At 39.8% G+C, this 15409-nt stretch overlaps 1 protein-coding gene across 3 annotated transcripts; it reads left to right on the top strand.

Moving 5' to 3' along the window:
• The first annotated feature begins 288 nt into the window (after positions 1–288).
• On the top strand, positions 289–15409 carry LOC144660119 (synaptotagmin-7-like). 3 transcript variants are annotated; one of them, XM_078520676.1, is made up of 7 exons: positions 289–1168; positions 6683–6923; positions 7905–8074; positions 8826–8956; positions 9529–9883; positions 13166–13298; positions 13876–15409. In XM_078520676.1, exons 2-7 carry the CDS (start codon positions 6740–6742, stop codon positions 14289–14291), a joined length of 1389 nt encoding a protein of 462 aa, XP_078376802.1. In that variant the 5' UTR covers positions 289–1168; positions 6683–6739; the 3' UTR covers positions 14292–15409. The 3 variants fall into 3 exon arrangements, with proteins under 3 accessions (XP_078376802.1, XP_078376803.1, XP_078376804.1); XM_078520677.1 differs by lacking the exon at positions 289–1168 and adding an exon at positions 2071–2187; XM_078520678.1 differs by lacking the exon at positions 289–1168 and adding an exon at positions 2085–2195.

The following is a 15409-nucleotide window of genomic DNA, read 5'->3' as shown; positions in this document are numbered from 1 at the left end:
TTGGTAATAGCACCAAACAACAGCAATCAAATTCAATAAAAGCTCTCAAACGACTTGTAAATGGGCGTAATTTTTAATAAACAGCTGTACGAAGATACTATGACATGGACCCAGAAAGCTTCCGTTGACTTGAAAAATAACTAACCCCGCCTAGCGTCAAAGTTACAACAGCTCTGCCACGCGACTTGTACTTCATGTAATAAACCTCACGAGGGTAATCGAGGTAATCGCTTGCAGCTGACAGAGAGCTGGGATCTAGACACGAATAAAAATTTTAGCAGCTGGAAATCTGAATGAGAAACCCACGCAGGATAGTTCAAAACAACGATGTGAAATTGTACGTCAGAAGTTGTTAAATGGTTTTGGGAAATAATCGGTTCTTTTCAAGAATTTATACTGTATGTGACATGTGTCAATTAACATGATTTTTGAAAAAAGAACCCTTTTATTAGAAGTTTTATCAGGCGAGTGTTATAAATTCAAAAAGCAAATAAATAAGCCACGAATGAGTATATTGAAAAATCATGGCACGTAAATTATTTTGAGCCAACTTTTTTTTATTTTCTTTTGAAATTTTAACTGGATTTTGGGAACCTGGTAGCTGAAGCGAGAAACAGCGTGAAATAAATGAAAATTTACCCGTTGAAGACGATTCTTAAAAGACAGCTGCCCGGTGGAATAATAAATAATTGAAAATCGTTGCTTTGGGTGGAAAAAAGCCGAATGTGGCTATTGTTTACGTAGTATATTTGGCGTGGGTAGCATATATCACAAAACATTGTACATCGGTCAATTGATAGGCCATAGGAAAGAAATAAACCCCATTCGCTCTCGATTCATTTAGTTCTCTTTGTTAATCACCGGCCATTCGAACATACCCATTCAGTGGGTCACAGCGGTGGCGAATTTATACAAATTCGCTTTGTTGTTATCTTTGCACCGAAAGAAAATTATTCTTGATTAATCCGTCCACCGCTGGCCACATTTCCAATTTCTGCGGTGAAAATGAAAGTAGATGGCAAGATACAATACATATTTTAACGGGTTTCTGTTTATTGTTCTCCGCCGATCACTTTCCTTGGCTTAAGTCGCACTGAAATTCAAATTAACATAATCCAAATTCAGGAACAGCGATGGAGGAAGGAAATCTTGGACGATTGAATTCAAGGTAAATTATTTTCATTGATATCTCTTTGCCATTATTTATACTGTTAAACTATTTTGCACAGACCAACTTTAAAATTATAAGAACTTGCGCCGCGCGGTTTATTTCAAATTTATTTTGCATAATTCTTGCTGCTGCCAAATTCAAGCGAGTACCGAGTAAATTACACTTATGTTTAAACATGAGAAAAGAAAGATTTTCTTTTAAAGTACAAGAAATTTGAAATGAATCAGACAAAATAAATAGAGTGTCATGTAGTAGAATAAAGAGCTAAGTCTTGATTTGCATTTGGTAAATACAATTTAGTTTTTGCTCGTATTTCGCTCGCTTTCTCACGATTTTCGATGCATTCTGCTATCTTTAAATTTTGCCTTATGTTTTGTTTCTGGCCGGTCGCAAAATTAAATGCGAAAAATTTGTCGTTGTATATTTCGGTATATAGCAAAGAGGTTACAATTGATGTATTTCTTTCGCCTCTCAAATATTTAATGAAACTGAAATGCAAAATCAACGAAACCACGCCAGGTTGGTGAATCAATATTATACTTTTGAATAGTGACAGCCATTTTCTGTGTGCGCGTATTTAATGAGATACTGACAGGGTTTAAAAATAGAGCTGTGTCTTCCTCGAAATTGCATTAGCATTCTGAGTTCCGGACGTCACTCCGCTTCCGAAGGAAATTTTATTTTGTTGTTTGTCAAAATATTTTCATTTACCCTCGTTCAATCCGAAAACCTTAAGTGGTATTGAAAACGAATCCGATTTTATCTCTGACATGGAAATCGTCAAAAAATATTTTCAAGCTTTCAAGTTCATTTTAAAAACAATGACTGAAGATTTCGCTGTTTTCTGTCACCCTCCGCGAACGCATGCGTCGTTGTGTTGTAATTTATGTAATCACTGACAAGCACTCGGCTAAAAATCCTGTGAATTTTTAAGAGCAGTTTCGCGGCTTAAAAAGACATCCATTCTGGTTTTCTGCTTTTATCATACGGCTATCCAGAACGACTTTAAGAATTAGGTGAGTCGGTAAGTAAGAAAATAAAATACTTTCCGAGCGGTATAAGTTGAATACCTTTAGGCTATTACACATATCTTACAACACGAGTGACAGAAATAACAAGATATTTTTTTCTCGTTGTTTCGTCTTCCGGGGTATTTCTTTCTTTCTATTTTCTGTGGTTATTTCGTTAAAAGCATTTGAGAATGTGGCATTTTAGCAGAGAATATGATCTGACAGGGCCAAGATTAAAATTGGATGCCGACGGTGTTCGAAGCGGGACGCAAAAAAATGAATCATTTTGACATGTTTTTGATGAAACATTTTACAAATATTCTTTCTGGGCATCCATACTTTATTTCAGTTGTATTTCTTCAGTGAAAAAAAATTTAACGCAAAGACTATCATGTTATTTAGCTACATACCGACTGAACTCGAAAAAAATAATTAAGTTGCGACAAAAATACATTGAAGAAAAGAAAGATGCGATTTGGTAGAAATTATTATTAAAGTAAAATCAACATTGCGATCTTTTAACTTTTAAAAAATAAAATATTCATGTAAGTCACTCAGATGTTCTCGGATGTGATAAACAGAGATTCGATAATTCAAAGTACGTAATGTTTAAACTGAAATTTCATTGTTAGTCGTCTTCCGAACTATGAAATGCGAAAAATGAAAGGGAGTGCAATTCTGAAAACAATTTGAACTAATGGGGAATTCTCTGCTGGCAGAATTCTTACGCTGTCAAGTTCTGTAAGTTCTGGACGCTAAGATTAAAGTCGCAAAATATCGCTGTAAAAAAGTGAAGGGTTTTCTCGATGATATGTAAAATAAAAAAGGGTTTTGCCTCTAGCATATATTTTGAAAGCATAATTTGGACACATACATTAGTGAGTATCTCAATAATCTCTGCACAATTCCGCCGACAACACAAGATATTTATTTATTAGAGCATTAAACCTTTAAACCCACTTATGATTATACATGACAAAAGCCGAAATTGGTGTTGGGGGATCAGTAGATTTATTTACTGATTTATTACGGTCTATTAAATTGGATATCTCCCGACTCGGAGGTCTGATAAGCAAACCTACTAATTCCATTATCACAACAAATATGTTGTTGACATTTATAGAGAAAAAAACGACTCGTCCTTTTTTCCATCAAAGAAGCAGCATCTAATCCTATCCTAATCTTTCTTGTTAATATCTAATAAATTTTGCTTGAAAAACTGACAAAAAGGTCTAAAATGAAGGTTTATTAAGAGTATTTAAAGGTCGTTACCGGCCATAAATTCTTTCTGGAATCTCTGTATTGATCTGTCTCAATACCTATCATATGTTGGTGATTTCTAGCCCAGACGTCTGTGACACAAATTAAAAAGTGATGAAGATTAGTAAGGGACGGACCATTAGAAAAGTGATGGGGGGGGGGGGGGGGTTGGGTGCTCTGACCAACTGAGCTACGAGAGACTCGTGGTGAGCTGGGCCATTTACTTGGTTGATATGTGACACGCGTCCTGCATACTGCTAGGATCAGCAATGCGATGCATCTGTTATAAAAGTAATAAAACATATTTTTAATTTCTGTACTAAATAATAAAGATGGTAAATCTTAAGCTCGGTGATAAATATGAAGATTATTTTTTTTTTCAACAATGACAAGAGCATGGGACAAACAAAAGTTCTAAGTCCCCAACGGGAATCGAACCCATGGCCTCCCAGATACCGGTTGGGCGCTCTAACCAACTGAGCTACGAGAGACTCGTTGTGAGCTGGGCCATTTACTAGGTTGATATGTGACACGCGTCCTACATACTGCTAGGATCAGCAGTGTCATTGTTGAAAAATTCATCTTCATTATTTATCACCGAGCTTTAAATTTACCATCTTAATTATTTACTACACATTTGATGATTTCGACATTGCTAATCTTAGCAGTATGCAGGACGCGTGTCACATATCAACCTAGTAAATGGCCCAGCTCACCACGAGTCTCTCGTAGCTCAGTTGGTTAGAGCGACCAACCGGTATCCGGGGAGGCCATGGGTTCGATTCCCGTCGGGGACTCAGAATTTTTCTTTGTCCCATGCTCGTGTCATTGTCCGGGCATTGTTGAAAAATTAATCTTCATTATTTATCACCGAGCTTAAAATTTACCATCTTTATCATTTACCACGAGGAAATATGTTTCCAGGACCATGCTGGAAACATGTTTCCGTAATTGTTTCTTCCTTTTGCCATGTTTCCATGCCGCGCGGAAACACGAAATATTTCTTCCGTGTAGCAGAAGCAAAATTTGCTTCTTGAAAACAAAAATCGACGCTGGAAACAATGCTTCCCGGGTGGCAAAACTGGGAAACATTGCGGAGACATGCGCGCGCAGCGGGTGTTTCTAGAAACATGTTTTTTCGTTTTAGGAGTCAAGAATGGTCCCTTAAAATGTCGGAGTGCTCGCAATGCTCGCAAAATTTTAGTGGGTGCTCGTTTGCTCGTGCTCGCACATTTTAACAAGTGCTCGCATGCTCGGTTTTCAGTGGAGGTAGGTTTTTGAAAAGTGCTCGTTGCTCGCAAGGCTAATTTTTGTCAATGCTCGTGCTCGCAAAGAAAAACGCTGTGCTCGCATGCTCGCAAATGCTCGCAAAGACCATTTGATACCCCTCGTTTTGCCTGGCTTAACATGCCACTTCTTGGTGATGTACTGTAAACTTTAAAAATCGTTTAAAAAGCACATTACAATCACCCTCTTAAATATCGGGATATTCTATGCAGCTCAAATGACAACCCGTGTACTGACAGGGCCGTTTCGCGCGCTTTTTAACGTTTCGTGATCTTTCAATCATTTTTAATCGGATTTATTACGTGTAATTGAAACGTGTGTCCAATTCGCCTCTCGTGTCTTGATCACCCTAGCCGAAGGTTATTAAAAAGCACGTAATTTACACAAATATCGAATTGCAATGTAAATCAAGTGTGTTTTCCTTGTGAAATCTGAAAGGTCATCTTTAATTGAAACCACTGTTCGCTTATGACACGGGTTGTTATATTATGGCTCAGCGTCGCCTCCCGTACAGTGCGATTGAGGCGCCTTAGTGCCGTAAAAACATCGCATAGTATTTTCTATCTGAGAAAGTTAAAGAAAAAGAAGTTAACTTTGGATAAATCATGGTAAGAGCAAAAGCTCGTTCTATTGTCACAATGTGATAATGGAACGAGCTATAAATTAGTCTTATACAAGTTTGCTCTTTACGTACTTTATACTGGAATTAAATTATCAGTTTATTAGATATAACGGTTTACACAGTCTAGCTTGCCATAAAGTATGAGGATTTCAGTAAGGATTGTTCTTCTTTGTTGCTACTTATGTGGAGTTTGATGTAAATTGGATAGCTTATGGGATATTCAGAAGTGTATAGGTAACAAAATACAGCTGACGCGGTCAGCAAAAGTTATTACGCTTTTGAACATGTTTAGATTTATGTTTGTATTATTAGTTTTAAAAAGGCGAGAGTAACGAACCGAATAATAATTTCTCGGAATTCCTTCATTCCTTCATTTGTGGCTCAAAACTAATTGAGTTGTGTCAGATACGTTACTAATTTACTTGCGGACTGCGTAGAATATTCATGTGGTAAAAATAAACCGTGCAGTTATATCCGCTGATTTTGAAGTCTTTGAATATCGGGTGAATAGCTTTGAACATAACATCAAAGTTCGTAATAAGCTCTTTGATTTCTTTACTGTTTTTGTTACTGTTTTGCGCTTCAATCACCGTATTTGAAAAGTTTTTGTGTCCCTTTATAAACCAGTTTGTGTGTTTCTGGTTTAAAAACTAATGTAGTCGACATATTTAAAGAATTTGCGTTACTCGTCAATAAAGCTGCAATAACTTACTGCCTCTCAAAGAATCATCATCTTATCAGATGGAACATCTGCGCACGACGAGAAAATGATTTAGTTTATTAGTTTGAAAGATAAATGTTAATATGTTAAGTTCGCGTGGCACGTTCATTAAAGCTAGAAATTGTTTCTAATGGATTTGTTAAAGTGTGCGCTCCAAATGCCATGCGCGCATGGTTCCGCAATTCAAGCGCGCAATGTGCTAAACAGGACACATGCATGTGTGCCTCGCTTGGTTTGCGACGCAAGAACGACAAAACTGCGTGCGGGTAGCCGGATTTGAACAGATCTGGAACTTAAAAGTGATACCCAACCTCTTAAACACATAACTTTTTAAATCTTCGTTTTAAGCGATAACATACTCTTTACCAACTGCCTTTCTAAAAGGAGTGGGTTCTCGTTTGGAGATTCGGGCGATCCTGAACGAGAGCCTAATCGCATTAAACGCAATCTTTTCTCATTTTCGTAAGCCGGCACTTAACAAAGACAAACAACTGCAAAGGTCTCATTGTCTTTCGTTCGATGACCTTATTATTAATAATATCGGGTAGTAGCTTTAATGTCATTTCCCAACTCTGCCAATTATGATAATGATGATCTTTATCACTTTCCAGAGTGTTCAGTCCGAACTCCTTCCCCTGGTGTTGACCGTGGTGGTCTGGGTCACAGTCATGGCTCTGGGAGTCCTGTCTGTATTGTGTTGGAAGAGGTTCACGAATCTCTCGTTCATGGAACAGTTCCTTGACTACAGACAGGTTCCAACTGCCACAGAGGCCAATGAGACCACTCAGAAAGTGAGGAATGGTCATGCTGAGGAAGTCAAGGAAACATTAGACGAGGAAACGGACGAAAAAGGTATGTGAACAATTGGTCTAAAGGCGATGATACCAAGTAGTATTATTTTGCGGATTGATTGATTGATTACCTGCTTGCACCCTTGACAGTGATTAAATGATTAATGAACGACTGACTGACTGACTGACTAACGGACTGACTGACTGACTGACTGGCTGACTGGCTGACTGGCTGACTGGCTGACTGGCTGACTGGCTGACTGGCTGACTGACTGACTGACGGACTGACGGACTGACTGGCTGGCTGACTGGCTGACAGACGGACGGACTAACTGACTGGCCGACTGACTGACTGGCGGACTAACTGACTGACTGACTGACGGACTAACTGACTGACTGACTGACGGACTAACTGACTGACTGACTGACTGACTGACTGACTGACGGACTAACTGACTGACTGACTGACTGACTGACTGACTGACTGACTGACTGACGGACTAACTGACTGACTGACTGACGGACTGACGGACTGACTGGCTGACTGACGGACTGACTGACGGACTGACTGACGGACTGACTGACTGACTGACTGACTGACTGACTAACTGACTGGCTGACTGGCTGACTGGCTGACTGGCTGACTGGCTGACTGACTGACTGACGGACTAACTGACTGACTGACTGACTGACTGGCTGACTGGCTGACTGGCTGACTGACGGACTGACTGACGGACTAACTGACTGACTGACTGACTAACTGACTGACTAACTGACTGGCTGACTGGCTGGCTGACTGACTGACTGACTGACTGACTGACTGACGGACTGACTGACTGACGGACTAACTGACTGACTGACTGACTGACTGACTGACTGACGGACGGACGGACGGACGGACGGATGGATGGATGGATGTATGGATAGATAGATAGATAGATAGATAGATAGATAGATAGATAGATAGATAGATGGATAGATGGAGGACAATAGCACACTAAAATTGCTTGACTTTTAAACTCTTTGTTACTCTTCTTTAAAGATACCACACAAAAGAAGCGGAAACCGCCTCCGCGGCAGTATCCTTCCCAAGCTCCTCCTCCGTGGATTCCTAAACCGGAAGTCAGTGTGGTATCTGTTCAACCCCAGGACTCCTCAATTAAGGATGATGACGAAATCCCTTATTCTAGCTCAGACGAAGAACCAACTCCGGTAACTAATCATGCCATCTGTGCTTCAAAGATGTTTATTAGTTTCTTTCCTAACACAGAGAAACAGAAAACTACACAGAAAAACACACTAATAGAAGCGTTACTAAGGGCGCCTTCTATTTGTCAGAACTGACCGGCCGATCCGGTGGTTTTGAATGTGAAATGGGCCTTTTCCACGAGATTTTCCAACAAATCCACCACAACAGTGTATAATATTGATGCATTGACTGATTTGACAGGACAAATCTGACTAACAACGAAATTCTAGATCTGTTCTCGCGATACGTATACCGGTCTGGCCAGCCAGTTCTGGCCAATGGAGTCTGCAGTCTGTTAGCATGTTTTTTTACTGTCTATATTTTTTAGAAGCAAAGAAAAAGTCTTTTATTGTCGGGTAGATACTCATCAGTTCGTTTTGAATAGCAATGACAGTCTTCAAGTGTGTGTACAAAGCTTTCGATTGATTTTCAAAAGCAGTTACGCGATGACCTCGGCAAAAATCATACAACGCGTTTCAATCAATCAAAAGAAACAGTTGTTTATACAGCCATCTCTGTAAAACAAACAACAATCATAGATGATTTCATATTTTTGCATCGAGTTCTGATTGACTTTCTACGTGCGTCATAACTGAATGGCTTTGTACACCTATAATCAAAAAGCAGAAGCTCATATATGTAACTTCTGCGAAAAGAGAACATTTTAAATTCCCTTGGATTTATGAGTTTGCGTCACTCGTTCTTTGCTTCAAGTCCCCAGCAACTCGAGACCCTATGACACCCTACGATCTGTCGGATTCAGGCCCAGTGGAGCGTTTTATTCCTCCAAGCGAGGCAGACTTCCTAGGCCGGGTGTATTTTTCTCTTCAATTTGACCCTATCAGGTAAGGAACGTCCTTTATATGATTATCACATATGGACACTTTATGTGTAGTTAGTCGCAATCTTGTCCCCGAGTCAATTGAGTTTTTTCTTGGCGAAGTAGCTAAGCAACATTCTGATGGCGTCACAGTGACGTAATGTACAAAACGCGCAAAAGCGCCTGATTAACATAGAAAACTCTTTGGGTACTTTAGAAAAGGAAGGATCTGGGTATTTCAATCGAGAGGGAGGGAGAGTGCAATTCGCATCCTTTCCCCGAGGGGAGCAGGGATGACACAGTGGTGAGAGCGCTTGCTTCCCACCAACGTGGCCCGGGTTCGATTCCGGCCCGGTGCTATATGTGGGTTGCGTTTGTTGTTGGGTATCGCCTTGCTCCGAGGGTTTTTCTCCGGGTTCTCCGGTTTTACTTCCTCCTGAAAAACCAACATTTCCAAATTCCAATTCGACCTGGACAGAGGACCCGCATGAAACCAGCTAGAGCTGATGTGGCTTCCTCTCTAAATATAGCAGTTCTTTTTATTTATTTAACTGAGAATTCTTGGTTCTTAATAACTACATGTCGTTCCTTCTACAGGACTGTGCTCATAGTAAAGCTCATCAAGGGAGAGGAATTTCCACAATATGCAGGAGACTCTCCGAACGTTTTTCTAGAACTTAAACTGGTTCCAGCGATGAAAAAGGAAATTCTGAAAACAGACATTCACGAAAGAAACGCCAATCCTAATTTAAATGAAGTTTTCGAGTTTGGCTTACCATACGATGTTGTCAAACAACAGAATTTAAGCTTCACATTAATGTATATGGACAAATTTTCACACCCCTTCCCCGTGGGGGAGGTGACTCATCACTTAGATCACTTGGAAATGGTAGGAGCTGAAACTGTTCGAGAAGAAATGATCGTCTGTAGAGAAATACAAAGACTACAGCAGGTGAGTGTTTGACACATACAGAAGAAGGAAGAATAGAATTTTTTCGAGAGCAGTACAATCAAACCTCTTCTTACGGAAACCTCTTTATTAAGAGGGTCCTGAAAAGAAGGGGGGTGTATAAAATCCATTTCCCAGCTTATTGTTTTCCCCATGTTCCATTTTTTTGATTTGTTTGTGATTCCCAGGCCCAATGACCCAAATCCCATTTTGCAAGTAAACATTTACCCAAACCCCAGTTTCCATTTTACTCCTCCCGGCCCCTCTATTAAGGACAGCTTACTTGGTACCATAGAACCTAGAATTTTTATCATCTCTACTTCTATAATACGAACCCCCTTTTTATATAATATGGACACTCAGTTCTGTCCCTTAAGTGTCCATTTTTAAGAGGATCGACTGGATCAGAGACATTTCACTTAGTTCCAGACGAGCCCGTGGTATAAGGCGAGTTCGGAGGAATGATCTTATATATACTAGTTATGCAACGCTTTCGAGTGGTATACTATGGAATATCCCACGAGTCACTTGTATTTTCTCGGTATACACACGAGCCTTTAGGCGAGTGTGTATACGAAGAAAATACAAGTGACAAGTGGGATATTCCATAGTATACCACGAGAAAGTGTTGTGTAACTATTTTATACCATGCCATAGAAAATACGCTTACTTAATTTCATCGAGAATAAAACCGCAGCGCACGATGGGAAGGTTGGGTTGAATACCGTCGAATATACAACGGCTTTCCTGTATTCTGATTGGCTGTATTTTCTATGGCATGGTATAAAGGGAGATATCAAGACTAGAGAGAGCGAGTGGTAAACATACGAAGTAGTATAGAAAGGCGCTAATTAGAATGAATGATGGTCTGTAGAGATGCACAAGGACTACAGATGGTGCCTGCATGTAAAGAGACGTTAGAAGCAGACTGGTGTGCTTTCTCCTATACTACTATAATAATACATTAGAAGAAATGATTGACTGTAGATAGAGAAGTACAATAACTATATAACTTCAACCGTTTGTGGAGAAAGTAAAAGGACTACAGGAGGTGCTTTGTAAATAGACGTTAACAGTACAGGATCGGATTTACTTAGTGTACCCTCATCCTATACTGTAACCGTCTTTGTACAACAAAAAAAGTGATTAAAGGAAGGCGCGGATTAGAAGGAATGATTTGCCGTAGAGAAGTAAAAAAAACAAGGTGCTTGTATACAGACGTCAACAGTACAGGATTGGATTTACTTAGTGTGCCCCATCCTATACTGTTACTGTCTTTCTACAACAGGATAATAAATAATTCGTCGAAAGGTGGGAAGACGAAAGAATCATCATCTGTAGAGAAGAACTAGGAGTAGAGAAGTTGTCTTGTTAAGAAGACAACCTCGTTCCCGAGTTCTCTCTCTCTCTCCCCGTCCCCCAGAGCAGGGAGAGAGAGACCCTGGGAACGAGGTTGTCTTGTTAACAGACGTTAGTAGTAGAAAAGCGCTAATTAGAAGGAATGATCTGTAGATAAGTACTGCTGCAGCAGCAAGCGTAAATTAAAAAGAACAATCGTTTGTGGAGAAAATACAAGGACTACAGGAGGTGCTTTGTAAATAGACGTTAACAGTACAGGATCGGATTTACTTAGTGTACCCCCATCCTATACTGTAACCGTCTTTCTACAACAGAATGAAGTACTAGTACTACAGACGATGTCTTGTTAACAGACCTTAGTATACGTAGAAATGGGCAAATCAGAAGAAATGATCTGCAGAGGAGTACTGCTATTAAAAAGAACAATCGCTGGTGGAGAAATTCAAAAGTGTACAGAAGTGTTAATTAAAAAGTGTAGTAACGACATAGGCAAATTAGAATGAGGAATGCTCTGCGGAGAAGTACTTTAAAGCTACAGCGACAGGTGCGAATAAGAAAGAACAATTGTTTGTGAAGGAGGTGCCTTGTAAATAGACGGTAACAGTATATGATTGCATTTACTTAGTGTACCCTATCCTATACGGCTATCGTCTTTCTACAACAGAATTATAATGGGTTGTCGATAGAGGAGTACTAGTGCTACAGACGATGCCTTGTTAACAGAGTAGAAATAGAATTAGAAGGAATGATCAGGAGAGAAGTACTGCTATAGCAACAGGGGTAAACTGAAAAGAACAATCGCCATTTGTGGAGAAAGTACAAGGACTACATGAGGTGCCTTGTAAATAGACGTAACATTACAGGATTGGATTTACTTAGTGTACCCTATCCTATACTGTCACCGTCTTTCTACACCAGAAAAATAAATAATTCGTCGAAAGGTGCGAAAAAGAAAGAATCATTATCTGTAGAGAATTACCGGGACTAAGAAGATGCCTTGTATATATATGCTAGTAGAAAAGTGCAAATTAGAAGGAATGGTCTGCAGAAAAGTACTGCTAGAGTAACAGGCGTAAATTGAAAAGAACAATCGCTTGTGGAGAAAATACAAGGACTTCAGAAAGTGCCTTGTAAATAGACGGTAACATTACAGGATCGGATTTACTTTAAGTGTACCCTATCCTATACTGTCACTGTCTGTCTACAACAAAACAGTGATTAAAGGAAGGCGCGGATTAGAAGGAATGATCTTCCGTAGACAAGTAAAAAGACAAGATGCTTGTAGACAGACGTCAGCAGTAGAGAAGAGGATTCACTTTATGTGACCTTTTCGCTACTACTATCGCCTGTTTACAACAGACGAAATGATTCATAGACAGGCGCGAAATAGAACAAATGAGAGTTAGTTGAGAAATATAAAAACTTCAGTAGGTTCCTTGTAAGCAGGCTTTAGCAGTAAAGAATAGGATTCAATTTATGTGACCTCTTCTCTGCTACTATCGTCCGTCTACAACACAAGAAGTAAAGACACTCTGTAGTGAAATGCAAGGCGCACAGGAACACAGGTGCATACGTCGAAAGAATTTAGTAGAACGATGAATGAAAATCACAAAAAATGACATGTCTCGCTTTTCGCGTTTATCACATGAAGGCTATTTATATCGAAAAAAGCGCGAAAAATGCTGGTGCCCATTGATCTTCTGATTCCACTAAATAGCCACTCCTTGCGTACTCTTGAGCTTCTTATTATAAACCAAGATCGAGCCACAGCCTGCTCAAATTAAAGAAAATGAGACGAGGTTTAAGTAATTGCAATGAATGTTGTTAACCACTCCCTCTCGCTGGACTCAAGGAACTGAAATTATGTAAACATTGAGGCAAATTTCCAAGGCAATATTTCTGTCTTTATATTTTCTTTCATGACAGGTCAAAGATCAACCACGTGACCTTGGCTTCGGTCAAGTGTTGTTCTCACTTATGTTTATGCCGCTGACCAGACGACTGACAATTGTTGTTTTTAAGGCACAGCACTTGAAGCCTACCAAGGAAGGTTTTCCAGGTCAGAGCACATGAAACAAATATCGATATTAGCACGCGCAGTAGATACAATTTAAATTGAGCTAAGAAATCGGTAAAAACGTAGATCTTATACAATGGGCGTACACAAAGATAGTCACAATGATCTTCTTTTTTCTCCACTCGTCTGTTTGACAATATGTTGGTTGTGTAAGGCTAAGTTAATCAAATTTCCGTTTTGGTTGGCAATTTCTAGATATTGCTGATCAAACTGCTTTGCCGTGTAATAATATTAACAACGCGCAAGGATTCTACGGTGCAATTATCAGTTACTCAGAACATTTTCTACTACATGGCAACCATATAACACGCTCTCTGTTTTCATCATCATCATCATCATCATCATCATCATCATCATCATCATCATCATCATCATCATTATCATCGTCATCATATCCTTTATTTTAACACGATAAGGTTTTTTTTTTCATAACATGAAACTATATGACACGTTATGACATCACCTCACATCCCTTAGAAAATGAAAGGAGAAAAAGGAAATACCATCTAATGCCATGCACGTTCTAATGAAATTTCGTTTTGTTCTTTTGCAATTTTAGCCATTTACGTCGAAGTTGTAATGATTAACATCAAAAAGAGACAACGCAAGCGAAAAACAACAACTCTACGAACAGGCAGCTTATTTCCGGTTTATAACGAGGCTCTAGCCTTTGATGTTGCCGACGCAAACTTGGAAGACATTCGTCTGCAAGTCTTTGTCAAACAGGAGATGGAAAGCTCTCCGGATCAAGTTGTAGGCCGCGTTGTCCTAGGGACTAACGCAGAGGGCCTGGAACTACAGCACTGGAAAGAGGCTATGACTTCAAAGAAACCTATTGCGCAGTGGCACAGTTTACGGGAATACCACCCTGCAGATCAAACAATTAATGGCGTCGTGTCGCCAACGCATAAATCTGTTATATCAAAGAAAAAAATTGCTAGATTCTTTTCGACGTCTTCGGAGGACGAGGGCTGAAATCCGCCATAGGGGAATTCTCTATGGCCTTGTGTATATGTATAACAACTCTACGGAACAAATAATCAAAGCCTCGGGCTTATCTTCGAGAATTTTCCGACTCGCGGGTTTGCTAGGCGACACACATATTGACTAGCGGAGCATTAGCTTGGTTCACAGGTGCGACACAAACGCAAGAGCAAACGTAAGCGCAATAAATGGAGAATATTCCGTTTCCTAACTCATGGCTTGCACTTGCACTTTCGCATGCTTCACGTGTAAGAACTGCAAATGCAAGCGTAAGCAAGCGAAGCCTGACATGTCCTATTCTCGACTCCAGAGTTCTTTCACGCACGTGCAAAAGACAAGGCTCTGGGGTCGAGAATGGACATGACCGCGATCTCGGGAAAAAATTGCGCAGGCGCACGTTACGTTCCTTGCTCCATCCTCGTACCCAGGGTCTTCGTTCCCTTGGTTCTTGCTTCAAACGCATGGACATTTTTTGCTATCACGTTTGCGTTTGCGTTTGCCCTTTTGAAATTGTAATTGTACCGCAGCTGTAAACCTGCGCTCGTGCTTTTCCTGCTTGGATAAACCCTGAGACTTGGAAACTATTTAAACATTTCCTTGTTTCCTCCTCGTAGCATCAGTTATTTTATTATTATAACCATCTCCTAAAGCGGCAGGCGTAATGACTTTTCATTCTATTCTATCTATCTTTTCCGCTGGGAATGGTCGTTCAGAATTAAGGCGATCGACAATAATTTCGGATTAGTCTGATGGCCATCATCCTACTTAGCAAAGACCGGGCCCAGGTGTACAAATTATACCGGTGAATTGTCGGGAAAACCTGACAGAATGAGGTGTAAATTACAACCTGAACTGTATAAATACAAGGCGTTTTCACTGCGCCTGTACATGATTCTACTCATGTCTAAATAGGAGCATTACTGCAAGAAAAAAACCTTCGCAGAGACTGAAATAGTTCGCAATAACAGAGAATTAAATTCCGTATAAACGACAAAAGCAAATGATATTGAAGAAACACACAGTGTCTTCGTGTATTTAGAAATTTCCTTCAATAATGAAGAGATAAATTAGGCACGTTATACTATAAAATTTATGAATAAAATTATTGT

This window comes from Oculina patagonica, chromosome 7, assembly GCF_052425735.1.
Source record: "Oculina patagonica isolate OP01 chromosome 7, crgOcupat, whole genome shotgun sequence".
NCBI lineage: Eukaryota > Metazoa > Cnidaria > Anthozoa > Scleractinia > Oculinidae > Oculina > Oculina patagonica.
Note: the sequence above shows the minus strand (reverse complement) of the source record. Positions and strands in the feature narration are given on the sequence as shown.

Bases quoted from the DNA above. Each gene is read 5' to 3' on its own strand.
- LOC144660119 (XM_078520676.1), top strand. From the start codon at position 6,740: ATGGCTCTGGGAGTCCTGTCTGTATTGTGTTGGAAGAGGTTCACGAAT. The intron at 9,884-13,165 runs GTGAGTGTTTGA...CTTTCATGACAG, and splicing joins AAATACAAAGACTACAGCAG to GTCAAAGATCAACCACGTGA. The intron at 13,299-13,875 runs GTCAGAGCACAT...TTGCAATTTTAG, and splicing joins TACCAAGGAAGGTTTTCCAG to CCATTTACGTCGAAGTTGTA.